The sequence below is a fragment of the Laccaria bicolor genome, genomic scaffold (assembly GCF_000143565.1).
Source record: "Laccaria bicolor S238N-H82 LACBIscaffold_8 genomic scaffold, whole genome shotgun sequence".
In the NCBI taxonomy this organism is placed as follows: Eukaryota; Fungi; Basidiomycota; class Agaricomycetes; order Agaricales; family Hydnangiaceae; genus Laccaria; species Laccaria bicolor.
The window spans coordinates 1,512,137-1,535,043 of record NW_001889879.1 but is presented as its reverse complement, the minus strand read 5'-3'; the positions used below and the strand labels follow the sequence as shown (position 1 = coordinate 1,535,043).

Here is a 22,907-nt window from a genome sequence, read left to right as displayed (position 1 = left end):
TGGAACTTAGGTTGCTTATTCGTAGGCTTGGTCGTTATCTAACTACAAGTCAAAAGGTGGATCTGGCTAAACGCCGGGAGCGACTGCGGGCCAGAGTGGACGCTTTTAATCGAACTGCCATGAACTTCTTGGGGAGAAACATCCTACAAACCATTTCAGAAAATGTCACTCTATTCTCTGAAGAGTTTGATATGGACGACGTGATTGAAATTGATGATCCCCTTCCCATGGACAATGTCGAGCAGGGTGCACCGCAAGCTTTTTTTGCGGAGGGAGCCCCGGCGGCGGGGATGTCTCCAGCGGAAGTGGCCCTTGCAAAGGCGGCCCGGGCTGCTGCTGCTGCTAGATCAGCGACTGAAGCGGTAGAGCATGTAAAAATCGCCCTTCCATCGACTTTGGGAGTTGCGGAACTCAAGGCTCGACAACTGGAGGGGCTTCTGTGGAAGGAGTATGAACTTAGAAAAGGTCAAGCAAATGAGGCTCTACAAGGAGTCCGCGTATCGATCGCCAATCTCTCATTTGAGTATGGAAAGAAGCTTCGAAAGATCAAGAAAAGCAAAGTAAAAAAGACAAGAGCCTGGGCGGGGGTGCTATCCGTTGGAAGGGTCCTTCATCATCACCGTCTGATTTATGCACATGCCGTCGGTGCACTTCGCAAGTTGGGAGACCCCGACAAAGTCGTGGGGTTATTGTACAAGCCGCTGGAGCTGAAGGATATGAAAGCGAACACCTCCGTTGCGGATCCAAACGCCGCCGGCCAAAGGAACATCCGACCAGCTTGGTTTTGGGCGGCAGATTTGTCAGGTGACATGGATGATAATTCTAGGTTGGTGGAATGTGAGTGCACAAAAGCCTCTCCTCGGTCTGTTACCAAGTGCCATTTAGTCCATAGGGTCAACTGGCTTCGGGCGAGGGCACGATATCATCGTTGGCGGGAGGAATTCAACATCACTTCTCATGAAATGGAATGGGTTACTAGGTTTTTCATGCATCAAATGGAGAAGTGGACGATGTGGAAGGACCTAGCCGTTACTGCGGGGAAGCATGGACATGTCTGCTATGCTGAAGCCCAACTTGATATCTGGAGGCGACTTGCTGAAGATGCCAATAAAAGATTTGGGGAAGCAAATAGTCAGTATAAACAGCTCATTCTCCTGTAAAGGACTCTCATCATAATCATGCAATTTGCGGGAACCATACTTTTTTCTTTAATTTGCGGGATGGGGCCCGGCGGCGATGTTGGCCATTTGCTGGTCTCTGCCGGCCAAGCCCCCTTCCACTGTAGTTCCGTCGGTCATATGACTATTAAATTTTGATCACATGTTTTGGGGCCTGGCTATCAAGATTCCGATTAAGATCAATCATCGCCTTTTGCTTCCATTCAACCACCATGCCCGTAGGAAATGGAAAAGGCCAGTGGTGCATATACTACTTCGCTTCACGTTGCAAAGCGGCCTGGAAGGCATTTGAAGATCATAAAGATGACTGGCGAAATGACCCCCAGAAACATCAGTGGTGGACCATAGGGCTCCGTCTAGAGGGAGTGAGTGTCGTTCCATGGCAGACGTTGCAAATATTATCTCATATTTAACACCAGGACAGACTCGCCAAGGCAATTGGTTATCATGTTGCTGCGGGCTTTATCGTCAAGGTGCCCTCTTGGGTCAGCTTTTTCATCCTTCGAACACATCCCCAACAATCGGACCTAGCATCACTACCTCAGCAGGGTCTTCTCGTCGATCCAGCCTACATGGATGATCCTAGTAACATTTTCGCCGCATCCCATGTCGACTGGTGGAACAACCCCGGCGGGCCCCTGACACCCCCGGCGGCATATTCAGAGGAAGAGACAGCTGCATTCCATGACTGGTTGAAATTGGTCGATCAGGTTCGTGTTTATTATCAACATAGTAGCGGCGTTTTTCACATGTAGTTTAGCCTCTCACCGAAGACCCGCCACCCCCACCTCAAGATATTAACGTGGCCGCTTTGAATGCCCCGGCGGCGCGGATTTTAGATGCTTTCCAGAGTGCTTTGTTAAGGATTGAGCAAGGCCTAGGCACTTGGAGGAATATACGTGATGGTGCCCGATCAGACATACAGTGTTTGGAGCATTTGATGGATGAGGTTCAGCTGGGACAATTGGATCTTACACTCCCACCCAACTTACCAATCCCGAAGGGCCCTTGGAGGAGCATCCCACCGATGAGAAGTCGCTACATATTCCGGTATACAACCTTTGCGAGGGACAATACGTCTTCAGTGGGCAGCGACAGTTCTGTGGTACCTCCCGCAGATATGGTCACCGAACCCACGTGTCCGACGGCAGACGTCACCGAGATTGGTTGGCCGCCGGGGCACCCAAGTGACCTATCTCCGTTGGACAATACCAGAGATGATTACTTTCCATCACCTGTATCATCTACAGGCCTTGACTGGGAATTCTCTGAAGAGGGCTCTGATCATGAGTCTTCCATCGACTTTGGGATGAGTGAATACTGCGAAGACGTTACTTGTTCCAATAGTGGATCAGAGTAAATCTTGCCACCGGCGGCGAGCCACTGACTGATTACAGTATCTGGTGAATGGCAGGTTACATTAGCTTACTGTCCTATATAGAGCCTAACGACTTTTGTATCAATCGTTTACTGTTCTACGTAGAGCCTAACAACTTTGAAATGACGGCTTGGTTAGGCATCATACATACAACAATTCATCCATGTCCCCGCCGGGATGCCTAATCGTTCTTGTACTTTGTTCCGCATGTAATATGCAATGCAAGCTCTCTCCCCGCCTTCAAATTCAGCAGCATGTCGGACGACTTTCCCTGCTATAGCGATTATGGTTCCGGGATTGTACCCTACTGTTAACCCCAAGCCTGGGAAGGTCATGACCCCGACAGAGTCATCTTCTCCCAATGCGACCACGAAGTCAAGCCATTCATTTCTACCTTTGGTATCGCGATGCGCGGGGGTATTTCGGTTGGTTATGACCGACAGTGCAGTGAATGGGGAAGTCCAAACTTTCAAAGCCCGGACAAGTTGTTCCTCATTGTCCACAAATTTGCCGCCCTCGGAAGAAAGAAGTGTCAGCGCCTCAAGGCCTTGTTGATACAACTGGGGATGAGTAATTCCGAGTATCGATCCAATAAGGGCAGAGGATTCTTGCATCTCACTCGCCCAGTGTCCTCCGGCGGCGTCATCTTTCATTTGTGCCCCAACTTCCAACTTGAACATCATTGACTACACTCTTAATGAAATCAGACTACTAATTAGTGGCGGGGAACACACCTCATGCCCTTGCTGAAACCAGGCGGGGGATATGCTGACTGTCCCCGGCTTGAGTTTGCAGAGATTGGGATCACGAAAATTCTTTGAGTTTTGCCTCCAGTTTTTGGTACGATTATCCATTTTAAGGGCTGGTTCCAGGATCTTGAGTAATTTCCAAATGGCGTCCTGCAACTAATATCAGTTGTGATAATCAGACGCGCCGCCGCGTAGAGCTTACTTGTCGCCCGGCGGTGAGTATATTCGGCAGATACCAAACGAGGGCGTTGCGGTGCATATCGGTCACAACAAATGGCTTCGTTGCATGATGTGGAGGATTGTAGATAGGTGGGTATCTTTCTGCAACTTTCGTTTCAGCGGCTGGCTGCAACCCATTCATTGCGGCCCCTATAATGTCACAATACCGAGTGGCATCCCATGATGTCTGAACTGGGTGGCCTTAGAACATACGATAGAATAATAAACCCCTGCGAGTCTCACTGGGATTACAAAATGCTTCGACGAGAATCAAGGCAATACGGTCAACCTCGCTGAGAAGTTCAAGTGTCCAAGGTGTCGGAAATGGCACATGTATCTCATCGCCCCGCAGTAGTGCGCGAAACTTTTTTTGTAGATAACCTTCGAATTGTCTTGTTGTATTGAGGAGCCCATTGTCTGGTCTGGACGTCGTATTGCTCATGGTTGAATGGGGGTGAATTAGTGATAGCGTCCGCTAGGCTGCCCAACATGGCCTGGCCTCATGGCAACCTGCAGGTCAGACCCTTATTGTGATTCATCAACGAGTTTGTTTGTCAGTGGTAATGGCTCATATTCATGGCATTTTGCGTACGAATGCAGACCTATCATCATGCGTATCCATTACACTGTGTTTATGGGGGCGCGGCAAATGGCCCCGCCGGGCAAGGCCATTCATTGTAATGTTCCCGGCGGTATTACATGACGCGTTTGGTGAGAAGGACGGCTGCCTCGTGCTAGTGAGTCCCTGTAACGATCCCGGCCCGACCGTTCCTTAAGGCACATCATACCATTCGGGCCGCCCAGCTGGGCCCATGTGGTACGGTGTTTTGTCACCTCCGGCTACTCCATTAGGTAAGGGATAACGTGACTAACATATGTGAGGTGGATGCGTTGAAAAAATTAGTTAAGGACTCCAATGGGACGGAGTTAGTAAGTCACTCAAAAGTTCTGACAGCCGTACACTCATCTGTGTTCGTAGACTGATTCTGGAGCGGCTAATTTCAAGCTGGTCATTCAAAGGCGAATTTGGGAGACCCAGATCAGCGTCACGCAAAACACCGTCTGCCATTTTCCACTTTGCTACACCAATTGCCACGAGGAATGTTCGGGCGGCTTCACCCTTGGCCGTTGGAAACTAATTGAATGCCGCAGATTAGCCAATAATCGTGGTATTTGCAAAGAGTGCCGCCACCCCATCACGTATCATCAACATGACAAGGTCGCCTGGTGTGAGAAGGTGGAAGAGAAAAATTGTATTGACAACGAGACGGCCACGGTTTCAATTGCCCAAGTCCTGGAGACCATCGAGACTTACAAAAAGGAGATCGAAGAGGGAACTGTGGGTATTGGCCGTCTCGCTGAGCAGTATTCCGAGCTCTCGCTTTCTGGATCCTTCTCTGGTCAAGTCGGGAAGTCGGTGACGCTCTTCGAGACACACCTGGAAAACATGAGAAACAAATCGGACCCGGAGAGCGTCAAACGTATAGAAGAGAGCTTGAATCAGCTCAAGAACAAGCTCCGCCTGCTTCAGGACGCAGCAAAAGCGGCGCATAAGAAGGTGTACAGGCCAACTATCGCGGATTAACTGAGTCATCCTGCCTCTCCGTGAGTCCAAGTCAGTCGTCTTTGCAACTTCTCGATTACTGACATGTCCCAGTAAGCGTGTAGCCACAATACCAGGATGTTCATATCTCTTGCTCACTTCTGGTATTGTGGTATTTCTTCCTCGTCCTCAGCCTTCGCCTGTACGCCTCCCGGGCCCTTCACGTTTGTTCTCATTTGGGTCATTGATTGAAGCTGGTCTTGATGAACCATTTGGTCTTTTCAACTTGCTCCGTAGTGTTTCAAAGCGGTACCAAGCTGTCTTGGAGCGATGCAGCATTTGCCACTGTGTATTTCTGAGTGGTATGCCAAAAGATTATTTGTTCCGTTCGAGATCTATTCTGCGTTCAAAGGAGAATTTGAATTGACTGATGCTACACATGATCATCGTTTCTATGAATCTTTGAGCGAGAGACGCATCGAAAGAGCGTCTTCGCCGTCTCCATCTGTATCTTGAAGTCAGCGTTGACGGAAATAACGAGGGAGCCGCTCACAATATTTATCCTCAACCTTGGCAACTTCGAATCCTAACGTGTCGCGATACAAAGCTATTGCAGCTTTGTTAGATTTTCGTACATGTAGCGAACAAAATGAGGCTTTGTAAATGTTAGCCATTGCTTCTTCTACAAGACTGACAGGTTAGAGAAAGGGTAACAGTTATTGGAAACGCACGGGATAGAAGCATTAGCTTCTTTGCGAGCCCCAGCCGTCTATATGATCGTAGTACCGATATCGAGTTGACATGTCCATGAATCGGTTCTCCTTCCTCCTCTGGCTCATCTCTAAAGAGAGAGACGTCAAAGCTGTCCATAAACAAGAAGAACGACGGTCAAACATCTTAGCAAGGACGTATCCAACAATTCGACCCTTATGATCTTCTGCAACGAAAGATATTTGCGGCCATGTCATAGCATGGTATATACCTTGTGTAGAATGCCATCAGCATCAAAAAGGGAAAGAAGAAGAGGGCAGTACGAACAAAACTTCATCATGTAGTTCTCCGTGTAAACAAAGAACTTTCGGCAGGTCGATTATCAGGCCCTTTTTCTCGGGAGGTTACCGAAAAACTCTTACGTGGCCCCTTTCAGTCCTCCTCCCTCATCGTCTCTGTCCAACCTCAAAACCCAGGAGTGCCCGATAAGCTGAGAGTTTGCCAATACCTCTCCAAAACAACAAAACTCCACGCATCCGTCAATTCGCACATCCGTAAGGACGACTTTCCTACGCGTTTCGACACTGCGTCAAAGGTCGCCGACATCGTGAGTCACCGCTCTCTCTATCTCTTCCCCACCCTTTCTTTCTATCTTTATTGCATATCTCTTTTGCGTTTCGTGCGTAGAGATGTTTTCAATTCTAGCCCTGGTCTCGCACCCAGTGGCTCTTTGGGTATTTTTGCTTCATGCAAGTTACCCGGGACGTCGTCCCTATATTATCCTATCTGTTGGAATTCCGGGAGCTGTGCGAGCATGTGCAATGCGCCCGATACCCGGATTAAGGTACATTTATTGTTTTTCCGGGCATTTCATCTGTATCCCCATTTATTTCATGCTCTACAGTATATATAGGAGAGCTTGTATCGTAGTTACTCATCCGTTTGCCTCTGTCACCTCCAAAGACAACCGGAAATCTTACTCCCCTGTTTCTCTTGATCACGAAGAATTGATGCTTGCTGATTTGATTTCAACACTATCATCTTTCCTGTTCCGTGCTATCAGCACGATGATTCATCTCCCATGCATCGAGCATGATGATCATCTTCCGTGTGTTATGCACGACGATTATCTTCCATGTGCCGAGCATTATGATTCCTGCTTGATTCATCTCTCATGCATCGTGGATGATAATCATTTGGCATTGTATACTACTCTTGCCTTTCTATGTTATATTTCATGCTCGCCTTTCTTCATGTTTATCCTCTCTGCACATCCTTCTTATACTCTTGCTCACGCAAATCTCTCACGCACCTCCTGGTACACAGGCGTGCACTCTTGATATTAAGAAATTCCACTGTACATGCCCTGTTCTTCCTTCCCACAAACCTTGGCTCGTCGTCAAAGGAACCTCAGATGACTTTTTTATCAATCACACTCACCCAAGGGGGTAGCGGAACGTGGATTTTAGATATACAGTCACATTACAAATTAAGGCACCCTCAGCCTACCCCCCACCCCTTACCCCCCAAAAAAGGAAATTTCCAAGTTCCTATGTCGAAAACATACTCAAGTAAGCAAGAAGTAAGTAGTACAACTTCGATGAACGGCTACTAACCTTCACATGTTTGTGGGCAATGTAGTCAGCCACGTACAGAATGCTGCCACGCAAAGCGAACTCACCAATCTCGTACTCAACGCTCAACTACAATTTCTGAAATTTGAATATCGTTCCCGAAGACGTTGCATGGCTTTCCCGCCAGAACGAGAGTTGCGGTGAACTTGGTTTTGCTGGCAGATACATTGGTGGCCTTGTATCCAGGACACACATCCAGTACGTTGGGATCAACGAAAGTCGCGTCAAACCGAGATGACGTGTGGGAGCATTGCCCCGAGGTAGAACCCAGCTTGCTGTCGCTCGTAAACACGTAAACCCCGGCACTTGTCTGTAATACAGTATTGGATTAGAATATATATGTAAAATATACTTTGCCATACTTTTTACGAACCTAACTGGTGTTATAAAAAAGTTTGTTGACTTTTTTTGGGCTCTCAGTCAAAATTTCGGACAGTAAATACGTAAATTAGGTGTTTGCTGTGCATCTGAACTTCCCAACTTCTTTCAGAGCACGATTTGGCTTATTGGCAGGACTTTTCCAAAGTAGGTCACAAAAAATATTTCGACCCCCTAGCGGAGCCCCCCCCCCTAACCCTATATCCGGGATCCACTTTCCACCACCCCCTTGCACTCACCCATTTGGGGCCGCCTGCGCCAGCAGCAATGTTGGCATGATCGCTAATGCAGTCATCGACATTTGGAGGGCTGAAGGAGTCTTTCCAGTACCGAAATATGAAGACAATTTGAAGGCTTTCTGATTCCCTTCGGAATCTGGTCCTTTTGTCGAGGGCTCTTTCCGCTACGATTATGATCGATCCAAGATGCTCCATCGCGTATCCTCCCTCAGTATTCCCTGGCATGATGAAAGGGCGACAAACATTTCTCATTTGTGATGACCTTCATCGGGTTTCTCTGGGACATTCCCCAGAAGCTTGTCAGTTTACCAGATGGAAAGAGAAATAAGTTCCATCAGTGTGTCCTCCAGTTCCTCATGGATTTTGAAGGATGACCTTGCCACTTACATGATGTAGAGAAGATCCACGGATCTCTTTGCCATGTCGCCTTTGTCTACCTCGACAGCCACTCTCACCTCCCTTCTCTTTCTAACTTCACATCTTCATTCCACAGTGACGAATTTCTTATGAAGTACCCTCCACACTCCTTGATCACTGACCTCAAGTGGTGGCTCGTTAAACTCACTTTGCCTGGCATCTCTCGGTCTCTTCGTCCTGCTGGACCTTTATCAGATCTTGGACTATACATCGACGCTTCCACTTCATGGGGTATCGGAATTATCATTGGTGAAGAATGGGCTGCCTTCCAACTCTTGCCTTCATGGAAGATTGAGGGCCGAGATATTTGCTGGCTCGAGGTGGTGGCTATCAAACTTTTGGTTCTATTTCTAGAATCAAGATGCATTCGCGACACACACTTGCTCATGCACTCTGACAATCAAGGTACCATTGGTGCCCTTGACAAAGGCTGCATGGGAACATCCATGTGAATCTCGCCGTCCGCCGTATGCACCTGGCACTCACGGCCACATCAATCATCATAAAACCTGTTTACATTGAGTCTCATGCTAACCCAGCTGATCCCATCTTGCGCAGAGAACTGGGACCTGCTGAGAAGCAGATGTTCCCATCTTTTAAGCTCCCTGATGAGCTGTCCTCATGTTTTCTTCATGCCTAGGTTAGCCTCCTCACTCTCTCTCGTTATTCTGACTTCTTCATCTTTTTACAGGTTAGATTATCCTTTCAAACTGGCGACTCGTGTCGTCGAGACGACTGTGGGTGGTTCATCGTATGTTCCTCCACGCCCCACATATCGTCAAAGCTTCCTCCATCCTTTCAAGACTCCTGTAACCACACCTCTTAACTCATCTCCTCCACTGCCTTTCCCATCTATTCCAATCCAACAACCTGATTCCCACCAAAACATCCCTGCCTCCTTGTCTCATACTATTAAACCAAGAAAACCTCAGCCTGGACGCCAGATCACTCAAAATGCTCTATGCCCTCATGTCCCAGCTGCTGATCATCTATTTGTTTGGGATACTCCACATGCTGCTCATCACAGGCAGCATCTACTGGCTTCCCTTCCACCATGGCTAGTCAAAAGTGCGATGATGACCATCCATGGTGCATATGCACCAAACACCAAAAGCACATACATCACAGGCACACTGCGGTTTACTCAATTCTGTGATGTGTGGGGAATCGACGAAGAAGCATGAAAGCCGGCTTCTTACCCTTTCCTTTGTGCTTTCATTGGCGAATACAAAGGGAAGCAGTCCGGGAACACTATCCATTCCCAGCTCTCTGGTATTCATGCATGGCATACTGTCAATCATGCACCTTGGTTTGGTGATGACGAATGGGTTCACCTTGCATGTATTTCGGCAAATAAAGAAGGTTCCAAACACAAACAGCCTCTCTGAGCTCCTGTTTCTATTGAACACTTACTAGCTCTTTGATGTTCCCTCACTCTCTCTACTCCTCTCCATGCCGCCATATGGGCTCTTGCCCTATGCGCTTTCTTTGGCTGTTGCCAACTAGGCGAAGTCACAGTAACTACTGCTGCCGCTTTTGATGAAAGATATAATGTCCTTTGCTCCATCATGTGTGCCATCTCTTCTTTTCTCTAATCTTTCTTATTGTTTCCCAGAATCACGTTTTGAAAGTTACGTGATGGTTCCTCTTCTGCAAGTTTCCATATCCCCTGGACCAAAACCACAAAGGAACTTGGTGCCTCCATTACTCTTACCACACGCAACAATACTCTCTGCCCTGTTGCAGCTTTGAAGAACCTTCTCAACATGAACTCGTCCTCTGATCAATCCACCCCTCTCTTTGCCTATAAAACTGCTTCTTCTCAATCCAAGATGCTCCTCAAGCATGAATTCCTCAATTTTTGCAACCATATCTGCTCATCAGCTATGCTTGCACATATCCTCGGTCATAGTTTCTGTATAGGAGGTGCCGTCAAACTCCTCTTTGCTGGCGTACCACCAGAGATTGTCACAGCTACAGGCAGCTGGACTTCTCTCGCCTTTCTGCTCTACTGGTGCCGTATGGAAGAAATTCTACCAATGAGCACTTCAAAAGCATATAAAAAGTCCCATATTGACTTGTTGGCTGCCATATTTGAACTCTTTCGTATTAAAACCAAAATTCTGCCTGCGCTTATCGTTGCATCTGATGGAAACCTCTCTGTAACTTCATTGTATCCAAAATTGTATCTGACTAAAATTATCTATTGTATTTACATTGTAAAAGGCTTCTCGTCGTGCTCATCTTGGGAACCTCTTTCTGTAACTCATTGATATTATCCACTTTGTATTTATATTTGAAAAAACTTCTCCAGAGTGCTGCTTGATTTGGGTAGTTCATCTTGCCTCTGAACCAACCTGCTTGTTGTGAGCTTACACTCTGGTTGGTATAGCTGGTTGGTTACTATACACAATTGAGCTCTTCAGATGCTCAGGTCTTGCCCACCTCCTTGGATATTATTATTACTATATTACTATCTAAAATTTGAATTGAGTGAGCTGGGCAAGTCCTAGGCAAAGAACAAGTTATCCATGTCTGTGGATTTTTTGCATCTTAATATTCTTCCTCCTTTCCATCATTTCATAGGATGCTAAAGTTATCTCATCATTGCTTATTGCACCAACACACACCATAAAGAACAAAAAAAGGATCTTTCAGGCATAACTGGACCTATTGACCATGTTTTTCCTGCAATTCTTTTTTTTTGTCTGCATCCAAATGGTGTTGGGGCAATTTCATTGCCCAAGCCAAATAAGGTAAGCTGTGGGGGAAAAAAACTGGAATCTCATTACAAAGTGGAAGCACTGTAAGTTTGCACTCCAAAATTTCCAGAAGAGATTCTTCTGATGGATCAAACTCATCCTCCAAATTGGATACTTCTGCCAGATCAAGCATGTCACCATCAGATTCATCATCCAACAAGTCTGATACAGATTGTAGATCTGGCATGCCATCACTCTCATCATCTGACATTATTACTTGTGTCCCAGGTCCAGGACTGTCGACTGGATGTCCTGTGGTCAATACTGCAGCATCTCTATTGTCTAGGTCAGTGTCCAATTTGAACAAGCCTTCAACATCACTAACTGACAGACAATCTTGTATCCAGAGGTGGACCCTTGTTCCAGGAATGACATTTCTGCCTCTTGATCATGATCGGACCCTTCCACAGAAGCATCTGGGTCATCAAAATCCAACATGCCAAGCTCAAGCAAGTTATAGCTCTGAGTTGTGGCATTCAACACCTCCAGCTCTCGTGCATCATGAGGTGCAACTTCTGTATGATGGTTGTGGAGACTGGGAGGTTTTTTGTTGAAGGAAGAAGCAATGTTGCTAATTTCTCTTTGATGCGCAAGAGATCCCAGAAGTGTAATGACCAAGAGAAATGAAATTCCAGGGATTTTAAAGGTCCTAGGCTGTCTGACAAGGAAAAGGATGAATTACGCACTGCAAATAAATGTTTCAATTGTAAGGAAACTGGGCATACCTCATGTCATTGTCCTCATCAGAAGTGTGTTATTGGTTTTATGACCATTGTATTTTTCTTGCCTATTGTGGCTTTGGCACCTCTTCTCAGGCTGATCCTGGAACTGTTTTCTGACCCCATAACCATTGGGGCCCTGGCTGCACTGGGCAGTATCAAACACACCAACAGAGTTGGATAATTGAACTATTTCTGTGTGGCATGCAACTCTTTTCCATGAGGATGTCTCCAATTCAACTTTTCTTTCCACAGTTCCTTCTGTATATCATGATGCAGTCCCTTCCACAATTTGTGGACATGCTCTCGCTTATCAGAAAAGCTGATACTAGTGAAGAGTTTAGCCAGCTTAGTGACATAAGTTTTAACTGTCTTATTATTCTGGTAGAACCTTTCTAACTTTTCACATTGTTTCAAGTGGAAGTTGACAGAGAAGACATCATCAAAGAGAGCCTTAAAGAGCTTAGCAGTGGTCCGATGCTTAGGGTCTCAGGGGATGTCACACATATAAAAGGTATACACCCTATCTATCTAATATATAAAGAGAAGACGGTTGACAGTTATTATGTAATAGATCATGTAAGCATACCTCTTTGTCTTTTACTGAGCCATGTAAGTGGTGTTTGCCGGAAACTCAGATATGCATCATCCTCAACCACCACATCCGCTGTGTCACTACCTCACTGTTTGACCACCCACAACCACCTCTGCACATGCTAATGACGACAATGACGTGAGGTCTTTACCCTCCCCCACATAATCCATATGGACTCCAGTGGACTCCAGTGGATTCCAGTGGCCCTCTTACCAGGCCAGATTGGCTGGCAGAATGCCCAGTCCACTGGAGTCCAGTCCAGTCCAGTCCAGTCCAGTCCACTGGACTATGAGTCCAGTCAGAGTCCAGTGGAGTCCAGTCATTCCAGTATATTATTATTATTATATATGAATACTACTAAAAAAGCGAAAATAGACTATACAATAGACAAGCTATACCTACAATTTTATTGATCAATGAATGGAAAGATTATAATTTACATATAGTGTGGGTCAGTGATAGCTGCAATAAGGATTCATGATTTTGTTCAGTCTGCGGGGTGAGGTCACATGATTTACTTGAGGGCGTGCCATATCGTCATGTCGGTCACACTGCTGTGACCATCCCTTTCCCTTCCACCACCACCATTCACATCTCAATGCCGCCGCCGCCGCCCACGCCCATGCTAACGATGCCCACGACACCCACGCCCATGCTAACGATGCCCACGACACCCATGCTAACGACAACGACACCCCCAGCACGGAACAATGGACCAAGGATGAGGGACAACGCCCATGATGTGGCAACGTCATGGGCAAGGGGTACGTATGCCCCACCACCCCATTCCTCCGTTCTCACCATGACAGGCACGACACCAGCAACCACCCATGCACGGCACATGAGGACAACGACACCAACACATGAGGACAGCGACAACGATGACACGTGAGCACAATGACAACATGCAAGCACGACAACACACAAGCACAATGACGACAACATGCGAAGCCGACCACACGACATACACGAATGAGCGCCCATGGAAAACAGCTACCGCCCACCACCACCTGCTGCCACATCACATGAAAACCAGCCACTGCCCATGAAAAACGACCCCCACCCACAAAAACAACAACAACACGTGAGGACAACGACACACGACGACAATGACTACACGACAATGACGACGAACGAGCGCTGACGAAAACACCGCCCCCACCACACCCGAAAAACGATACGCCCACGAAAAACGACGAGGGCCTGCCAGCGCTGAACAGCGACGAGGGCCCAGCAGCATCACCCTTCCCCTCCACTCTCTCCCCCCATCACTACCTCCTCTCTTTACCACTCCCACTCACCTCCACTCCCACCCCCCTTCACACTCTCCCCCCTTCAGTCTCTCCCGCCTCCCCCTTTCCTGGCTCCTCTCTCCCCCCCTCCCTTTCCTTCCCCCTTCCTTGCTCCCTCCCCCCTCTATTCATCCCTCTCTTCCCCCTCCCTTTCCCTTTCCCTTTCCCCTCCCTTTCCCTTTCCCTTTCACTTTCCCCTCCCTTTCCCTTTCCCTTCCCCCTCCCTCCCCCCTCTGTAACATAGAATCTATGTAAATTTAATTAATTTAATTAATGAATATACTTCAATTTTATTTTTTTGTTTTGAAGTCTAAGTTCAGGAATTCTGGATTAACTTAGGTCTGTGGCAGTCCAGTCCAGTCCAGTTTTGTGCTGGGAGTCCAGTGGAGTCCAGATTTGTGGATATTGCCAATATGTAGTGAAGTCCAGTGGAATCCAGTGGAATCCAGTGGAGTCCATGTGGATTATGTGGGGGATGGTAAAGTACTGCCAGATTGGCTGGCAGAATGCCCAGTCCACTGGAGTCCAGTCCAGTCCAGTCCAGTCCAGTCCAGTCCAGTCCAGTCCAGTCCAGTCCAGTGGACTCCTACTGGACTGCAAGCCACTTTCCTGAGTCCAGTCCCAGTCCAGTGGACTATGAGTCCAGTCAGAGTCCAGTGGAGTCCAGTGGATTCCAGTCATTCCAGTATATTATTATTATTATATATGAATACTACTAAAAAAGCGAAAATAGACTAATTGATCAATGAATGGAAAGGTTATAATTTACATGTAGTGTGGGTCAGTGATAGCTGCAATAAGGATTCATGATTTTGTTCAGTCTGTGGGGTGAGGTCACGTGACTTACTTGAGGGCATGCCATATTGTCACGTCTCCTGTTTGCGGCATGGTCACACTTCCGTGACCATCCCATTCCTTTCCACCACCACCACCCTTCACCACTCCCCTCTAACACCGCCCACGCCAACACCGCCCATGCCAACGACGCCCACGCCCATGCCAACGACGCTCATGCCCACGCCAACGACACCCACACCAACGTGGAAGGACAGGCCAAGAACGAGGGACGGCGCCCATGACGTTGCCACGTCATGGGCCAAGGGTATGTATGCCCCACCACCAATGCCCCATTCTCACCACGACAGGCGCCAGCGGCACACGACAATGACAACAACACACGAGGACAACGACAACACACGAGGACAATGACAACACACAAGGACAATGACACACCACAACAACAACGACACGCGAGGACAATGACAATAACTAAACACGGGGACAACGACACATGAGGACAACGACAACAACTAAACGCGGGGACAACGACACATGACGACAATGACGACACACGACAACGACTACACGCGGGGTTGACAACACACAATGACACGTGACAACAACAATGACACATGACAACAACTAATGAGCACCCATGAAAACCCCACCTTCACCACACCCAAAAAACGACATGCCCACGAAAAACGACGAGCGCCCACCACCACCAACGCCAGCACGGAATGGCAACGAGGGCCCAGCAGCACCACCCTTCCCCTCCACTCTCTCCCCCCATCACTACCTCCTCTCTTCACCACTCCCACTCCCCTCCACTCTCTCCCCCCTTCACTCCCTCCCCCCTTTCCCCCCTCCCCTTTCCCTTCCCCCTCCCTTTCCCTTCCCCCTCCCTTTCCCTTCCCCCTCCCTTTCCCTTCCCCCTCCCTTTCCCTTCCCCCTCCCTTTCCCTTCCCCCTCCCTTTCCCTTCCTGATCACCACTCCCTCCCCCTCCATTCCTCCCTTCCCCCTTCTTTCCCTCTCCCCTCTCTTTTCCTTCTCCCTCCCCCCTCTCTGTAACATAGAATCTAGTAAAATTAATTAATTAAATTAATAAATATACTTCAATTTTATTTTTTGTTTTGAAGTCTAAGTTCAGGAATTCTGGATTAACTTAGGTCTGTGGCAGTCCAATTTTGTGTTGGGAGAGTCCAGTGGAGTCCAGTTTTGTGATTTGCAGTCCAGTCCAGTCCAGTCCAGTCCAGATTTGTGCTTGCAGTCCAGTGGAGTCCAGTGGAGTCCAGTTTTGTGGATATTGCCAGTATGTAGTGAAGTCCAGTGGAATCCAGTGGAATCCAGTGGAGTCCATGTGGATTATGTGGGGGATGGTAAAGTACTGCAAAATGGCACAAAATGACCATTTTCTACAGGCTCTACAGGCATAATCGCTCAGTATTTTCAACTGATTCTTTGATGAGCTCATTCAGGCTAACCAGAGGTATCTTTTGGCTCTCTGTCCAGTTAGCGCATATTTTTTTAAACAGGTGCTAAAAATGGCCATCAGAACAAAAACCTCATCACAGCTCCAGCTTTCACCCAAATTAGCCCATACCAAGGGAAGTGTAATACAACTACATAATGTAGAGGAATACACAACTACATTTAGACCACAATATGTATTTAGAAAGAACTGGAAAATCACCCATGGTCCATTATTTTTGCTCTCAACTGTATGTAGATAAAATTTCATGGGTTATACATCTGGATTCTGGAGGTGGTCAGAACTGGCATGAAATAGAGATATTTAAGCCTCAAGCTGAACCAGTGGGGGTCAGAGTTAGACCCAGTTCAATGGCAATTCAGACAAAAAATAAAATTTCAGAATCATCTTTGAACCTGATTTTGAATTGTTGCTAAACCAGCCACTCTGACTCCCCCTAATGTCTATAGCTATTATCAGACATCAGAATCTGACAAACTCTCGGAACTGGAGTCCAAGCTACTGGGGTCAGATAAAGAAATGTCTGAGCTGCTGAGGGGATCTGTGCTTGAGTTGCCTGAAGTGTCATGATTGCTACTTGAATCAGAATTCTCAGAATCTGAATACTCAGAACTGGAGTCCAAATTGCCATAAGTCTCATTAGTTTTTCAAGTCTGAGTCTTAAATCTATGTGCTAGGTTTAAAGTTGCATGTAGAGTGGTTTATTTCCTTTCCAGGAAGATTCTCAATTTTGGTAGGCTTTTCCTGGCACCCTCCAGCCACTTTGCTAATTTCCTTCTCATATTCTTGAGATAGTGGTGTACTGGCACTACACTACTTATAAGTCTTTCCAGACTTCTTGGTGCATTTTTTGTGTTTCCTTTTTCCTTCATCAAATTTAGTGCACATTTCATCAGCACAATTACCCAAATCCTCATCGTCAGGACCATTAATCTGAGCACTGGTATGTTGTGTAGCATCATGATTGGTTTTAAAAATTTGTCACATTGATGTTTGCATCTCAATATTAAGGTCAGTATCTGAGATACCAACATCTCCCCAGTTTTGGGGGTCTACTCCTTTCCCCTTGAAGATTCCTTCTCCATGGGAATGAGTCTTTTTTTGTACATGATCCTCACACTTCAAGATCAAGTCTCTCTGTTTTCTAGCAACTTTAAACTGGTTTTCATTCAACTCAGATGTCTTTTTTTGGAGTGTCAAGACTACACAAGCACTGGCTACCAGGCATAGCTCAGTTGGTAGAGTACATACTTTTTTCAATAAATGGGTTATCTGTGTTACTAACATTATTTTTAGCTTCTAAGTTATTCTCCCCTGAGCCGACAACACGGACATCAGGGGGTTCCATTGTGAGGCATGCTGCCAACACAACAGAGTGGCTAAGATTAGCTGAGGTGATATGATGTGTCAGCAAGATGAGGAGGGTTTGCACGTGCACTGGTAATGTCCATGATCGGACTGGCTGATGTGACTCCAGATGAGTGTGTTCACAGGTTGTAGGGGGACATTGTTTGTGAGCAGTGTTTGTCGGTCGTAGGAGTACCTGGTTGATCAGACCAGATGGTATCCAAAGGAGACAACAAGTGTAGCAAGTTAAAGTTGAGTTAAGATACAGGGTTCAGTCAAAAATATGTGGTGTTAGCATGATGATGGTCACAGTAACAACACAATAGAAGGGAAAGAGCCTTCAAAACAAGAGTGACTGGTTAAGTGTATCTTGTTCAAAAAGCAAGGGTTTTGTCTACATGAGGGGGGGTTCTTATATAACTCCCTGAGATGTCTAGATAATAAACTATGAGTAAGAAATATTAATGAATTCTAGTATTTAAAAAGGAAAAGAGGCTGGATAGGCAAGCAGTATTGGAGTATGACAAGGTGTGATTAGGTGTGACTGCTACAGACAATGGGCACGGTGGTAAGATGGATTTATTCTCATGGCTAAATATCATAGATTGTATACAAATGGGGGTAGCCTTGGAGAAATGAAAAATATCCCAAATGAGGTCAAAACATACAGTACAGAATACTATACCTATATTATTTGCCCATATGGATAAAAGGAACCCAACGATGGAATGAAACACCCTGCGAACGGAGTTTCTTGACTGCAAGGTGAAGAGCTAGAGCGGACTTTGTCATATCAGGTTTAATAGCTGGTCTTCCATCAGGACCGCCCAAGAAAAGTTCTTCATAAAATGTGTCTACAATAGTAGGTCCATCTTTGTCCATCATTTTCCTAGCCCAATTAATGCTCTCAGAATTTATTTCCAAGGAAACAATGCCAATAACAACTTACCACATAGTTGCAATGACCCGCCGAAATCCAGAAAAGATCAAGCTTGCACCTATGCTCATTGCCTCATCTGGTAGATTTTCATTGCCCATGGCTGTCTCACAAGCACAGAGAAAGGCAAGTGATCCATTTGGCATCTTTTCCTTCATAATTCTTGAGATTTGGAGTAGCCCATCATCGAGCTTGAGCCCACTGTCAAGTGGTTTACATGGATCTTGATTTCCATGGCATGCAAAGTGAACAATAGACGCATTCGAAAGACGGGAGGCAACAGCTTCAACTCCAGCAGGTACTCCAGGAACTCCTAATTCAATGAGAGCTTCACAAGATACATGTCGCCGAATGTTTTCTAGCTCCCTTCTTGTAGAAGGCAGCCCTTTAGATTGGATCACAGCCATCATTTGGAATGATTGGGTGGTGGGAGCTGAATCCAAAGCCAAAAGTGCCCCTATGGATGGAGTGTATGAAGAAATGAAGTAATCTGGGGCACAATCAATATCTAGCTTGTCATCGTAGCAGCCTGCAGCATGGATGGGAAGGAAGGTGAAATGACCAGTTGGGCACCACTGCAGGACAGTCATTTTGTCTGATTTCTATAATATTTTGTCAGTAGGCCGATCATTTGCAGAAATATATTGACTGACCTTAATATTGAGAAATTCAATGACTGGCTTTACCAATTCATCCCACAGGATCCTCAAAACAGATTTGAACATATCATCTGAAGATCTAAGATGGCTGCTAACTCTTCCTGCTCGCTCTTCCTCCAGGAGCTTTATATCTTGGGTTTGATCAATGAGCGACCGTGATATTGGTGAGTGAGAGCCAGCTATCTGAATGGTATGAGCAAGTTCCTTCAACCTAGGAGTGCCTAACTTTGGAAGAGGGATGTGATGAATGATTGTTGATGTCATGATGAGGCAATGGCTTTCATCGTCATTCGCAATAAGGATGACAACTGGATATTCTGACGCAGCCAATTTGAGTGAGGATAAACGGGATGGGCGTAGAAAGTCCTCAAATCCGCTCTTTGTCCTAACTTCATCAATAGATTGAGCCCATTCTTCATTAAGGCGATTGAGTCGGGCTGCTTCCTGGTCTATAGATAACTTCTTTCTGTTGTCCAAAATCTCGGAAAAAACATTACGATGAGATCCAATCTCCAGCTTAGTTGCAATATTTCGTATCTTATCTGCTAATTCTGGTTCAATCTTGTGGAGTTGATCAAATGGTGAGCGGAGAGATAGGACCTGTGACCAGAAGATACTTCGTCCTGCTTCTAGAAGTTCTATGGCTTTGTCTATACGTCCAGAGCGAATAGCACATCTAGCTGCATCCCGAGCTAAGCCATCACTGCCTGCAGTCATGGTGTTCTGTCGTGATGCTACATCCAAGCTCAGGGCAGCCACCTGTGGTAAAGCCTGTATGGAAGCTTCATAAGCATCAATTGCAGAGCTATGTTGATTTCTATCTGCATGACGTATCCATCTTCTTGCAACATGAAGGCGATTAGATGGAGATTGGAAGGGGTATTGGGTAGCAGTAAGAAATAGAAACATTGCTTCATCGAGATCACTTTGCTGACCTTCTTGCTGAAATTGGGTTGACAGTGCAGAAGCAAGACTGTGGAGTGAGCTGGATCGATCGGGATGGGGTGGAAGCCGGAGCTCAAGAGCTTGCCTGTGCAGAGAAATGGCTTCATCAAGATCACTTTTCTGACCTTCTTGCTCAAATTGGGTCAACAGTGCATTTGCAAGATTGTTGAGTGAGCCGGACCGAAGGGGATGGAGTAGAAGGAAGAGCTCAAGAGCTTGCCTGTGCAGAGAAATGGCTTCATCAAGATCACTTTGCTGACCTCCTTGCTCAAATCGGGTTGACAGTGCATTTGCAAGATTGTTGAGTGAGCTGGAGTGAAGGGGATGGGGTGGAAGTTGGAGCTCGAGAGCTTGCCTATGCAGAGAAATGGCTTCATCAAGATTACTTTGCTGACCTCCTTGCTCAAATTGAGTCCACAGTGCAGAAGCAAGATTGTTGAGTGAGCTGGATCGAAGGGGATGGGGTGGAAGTTGGAGCTCGAGAGCTTGCCTGTGCAGAGAAATGGCTTCATTTAGATCACCTTGCTGACCTCCCTGCTGAAATCGGGTCAACAGTGCAGAAGCAAGATTGTTGAGTGAGCTGGATCGAAGAGGATGGGGTAGAAGTCGGAGCTCAAGAGCTTGCCTGTGCAGAGAAATGGCTTCATCAAGATCACTTTGCTGACCTCCTTGCTCAAATTGGGTTGACAGTGCAGAAGCAAGATTGTTGAGTGAGCTGGATTGAAGGGGATGGGGTGGAAGTCGGAGCTCAAGAGCTTGCCTGTGGAGAGAAATAGCTTCATCTAGATCACTTTGCTGACCTCCTTGCTGAAATCGTGTTGACAGTGCAGAAGCAAGATTGTTTAGCAAGCTGGATCGATTGGGATGGGGTGGAAGTTGGAGCTCAAGAGCTTGCCTGTGCAGAGAAATGGCTTCATTGAGATCACTTTGCTGACCTCCTTGCTCAAATTGGGTTGACAGTGCATTTGCAAGATTGTTTAGTGAGTTGGATCGATTGGGATGGGGTGGAAGTCGGAGCTCAAGAGCTTGCCTGTGCAGAGAAATGGCTTCATCAAGATCACTTTGCTGACCTCCTTGCTCAAATCTGGTCCACAGTGCATTTGCAAGGTTGTTGAGTGAGCTGGATCGATCGGGATGGGGTGGAAGTCGGAGCTCAAGAGCTTGCCTGTGCAGAGAAATGGTTTCATTGAGATTGCTTTGCTGACCTCCTTGCTCAAATTGGGTCAACAGTGCAGAAGCAAGATTGTTGAGGGAGCTGGATCGATCAGGATGAGGTGGAAGTCGGAGGTCAAGAGCTTGCCTGAACAGAGAAATGGCTTCATCAAGGTCACTTTGCTGACCTCCCTGCTCAAATTGGGTCCACAGTGCAAAAGCAAAATTATTGACAGCAGCTGCATAATTCTCACTTCCCTGAGGTAGTTCTGCAATCCCTTCCCTAAAAAGTGTCACTGCAGTATTCAGGTCAGCCATGTTACCTGACATTGTGAACTGTTTATGAAGTTCATCAGCAAACTCAAGTGATTCCAGAATACCTGTGGAAGTTTCAGTCCCTTTCATAGCCCAATCCAATGCCCTTTGAAGATCAGAAATATCCCCCATTGAATCAAATCGTGTTGCTAACAGCCCACAGATCCAGAAGTTTATGTTCAATTCTTGCTGATCTTGCTCCATGCAACATTTGCTAGCATCTTGCAAACTAGAAATTGCTTTGTTCAGGTCGGTCAGATCATAAGAATGGTTAAAGCGGGCATATAATGCATCAACCAGAGTCGTTAATGCAATGAACCGGCTTGTAGATGCAGCTGATAATTGTGTAAGTGCATGTTGAACAAGGAAGACAATTTTGTTCAGAATGTGAAGGGAAGTTGACTTCTGGAAGCCCATCAACAATCCCTTCGCGAGTTCTGATGTGTCTTCTCTGTCTGTCTTGTCCTCTAGTTGGATGGTGGTATTGATCTTAATCTTCACTAAGCTAATATATGTTGTCAAGAATGGAATGTGCTCACTTCAGGGCTTGCCTCTTGGTCTAAAATCCCACCCTCAACTATCTCGTTGCGAAGAGTCAAAGATTCCATCAAATCATGTATCTGATTGGTGTACATGAATCTGACACCCAATGCGGACACAAGATCTCTCTTGGCAGCAGTGTGGAGCAGGTGTGTTGCTGGGCAGCTATCTTTAACGTGACGGAACAGGAAGACCACGTCGTTTAGCTCTGAAAGCGATAACCCTGCCTTGCATTCTGCCATGAGCGAGACAGCAAGATTGATCATTTCAGACACATCATTCTCGCCATCATTAATAAACTCCTGCAGTATAGGTCATTATAATCACAATCTCGGGAAGTGAGACAACGTCATTTGCTTACATCGGTAGCGATGACGTTCCTATCAATGTCTGTTGTGTGTCCAGCTGGGCCGATATCCGTGACCTGCTCTTCATTAGCCTATCGCGATGCACTGCATGTTGTAAAGGACGTACTAGTTGAGGGCTCTCCTGTGCACTGGCTTCGGCATGGTTACTTTCCCCACCTGGAGTCTGTAAAAGTATTGTTAACAACCACAAAAGATATCTCCCTAATTCGTGATACGAACACGAGCTCCCATGATATGAGATCCTAGTTCTTGGACGGAAGGCACATCTGATTTGGGATAACTATCGGAGGGTAATTTTGACTCTGGCATAGTGACGAGATGTTGTAGAGGTTGATTAAAGCTTGTCGGTCGAAAAAGAGGTTTAGTGGAAGTTGGCTGAGTTGAAGGTCGTAGGTAAAGAGACTGCCGCTTGGCGTACAGCTTACTTCCCACGCTATTCCACCAGGATGGAACAAAGATTGTGAAGCGGTGAGATATATCATTTGGAGGTCCCTACTATGGTTCGTTCTACCATTAAGACAGTGGTCATGTACTGATAAAATTATCTTCTAACTATC

General features: G+C 46.5%; 6 protein-coding genes across 6 annotated transcripts; 2 read left to right on the top strand and 4 right to left on the bottom strand.

Annotated features, from left to right (window-relative positions):
- Nucleotides 1-1,390: 1,390 nt before the first annotated feature.
- LACBIDRAFT_325901 (uncharacterized protein) lies at nucleotides 1,391-2,538 on the top strand (the record flags this gene model as incomplete). Its single annotated transcript, XM_001879560.1, has 3 exons — nucleotides 1,391-1,543; nucleotides 1,598-1,888; nucleotides 1,939-2,538. The coding sequence occupies 3 exons, from the start codon at nucleotides 1,391-1,393 to the stop codon at nucleotides 2,536-2,538; spliced, it is 1,044 nt and encodes a 347-aa protein (XP_001879595.1).
- Nucleotides 2,539-2,690: 152 nt separating this feature from the next.
- LACBIDRAFT_318383 (uncharacterized protein) lies at nucleotides 2,691-3,666 on the bottom strand (the record flags this gene model as incomplete). The annotated part of the gene is made up of 3 exons (XM_001879329.1): nucleotides 2,691-3,242; nucleotides 3,291-3,455; nucleotides 3,508-3,666. 3 exons carry the CDS (start codon nucleotides 3,664-3,666, stop codon nucleotides 2,691-2,693), a joined length of 876 nt encoding a protein of 291 aa, XP_001879364.1.
- A 670-nt stretch (nucleotides 3,667-4,336) lies between these two features.
- LACBIDRAFT_318382 (uncharacterized protein) lies at nucleotides 4,337-5,109 on the top strand (the record flags this gene model as incomplete). The annotated part of the gene is made up of 3 exons (XM_001879559.1): nucleotides 4,337-4,376; nucleotides 4,429-4,454; nucleotides 4,504-5,109. The coding sequence occupies 3 exons, from the start codon at nucleotides 4,337-4,339 to the stop codon at nucleotides 5,107-5,109; spliced, it is 672 nt and encodes a 223-aa protein (XP_001879594.1).
- A 147-nt stretch (nucleotides 5,110-5,256) lies between these two features.
- Nucleotides 5,257-5,457, bottom strand: LACBIDRAFT_318381 (uncharacterized protein; the record flags this gene model as incomplete). Its single annotated transcript, XM_001879328.1, has 1 exon — nucleotides 5,257-5,457. Exon 1 carries the CDS (start codon nucleotides 5,404-5,406, stop codon nucleotides 5,257-5,259), a length of 150 nt encoding a protein of 49 aa, XP_001879363.1. The 5' UTR covers nucleotides 5,407-5,457.
- A 74-nt stretch (nucleotides 5,458-5,531) lies between these two features.
- LACBIDRAFT_148717 (uncharacterized protein) lies at nucleotides 5,532-6,127 on the bottom strand (the record flags this gene model as incomplete). Its single annotated transcript, XM_001879327.1, has 5 exons — nucleotides 5,532-5,572; nucleotides 5,621-5,749; nucleotides 5,799-5,897; nucleotides 5,954-6,049; nucleotides 6,106-6,127. Coding segments are annotated over 5 exons (387 nt in total), but the record flags the coding sequence as incomplete, so codon positions are not given.
- An 11,997-nt stretch (nucleotides 6,128-18,124) lies between these two features.
- On the bottom strand, nucleotides 18,125-22,659 carry LACBIDRAFT_318375 (uncharacterized protein; the record flags this gene model as incomplete). The annotated part of the gene is made up of 7 exons (XM_001879326.1): nucleotides 18,125-18,323; nucleotides 18,384-18,973; nucleotides 19,025-21,931; nucleotides 21,982-22,284; nucleotides 22,344-22,406; nucleotides 22,457-22,513; nucleotides 22,570-22,659. 7 exons carry the CDS (start codon nucleotides 22,657-22,659, stop codon nucleotides 18,125-18,127), a joined length of 4,209 nt encoding a protein of 1,402 aa, XP_001879361.1.
- Nucleotides 22,660-22,907: the final 248 nt, after the last annotated feature.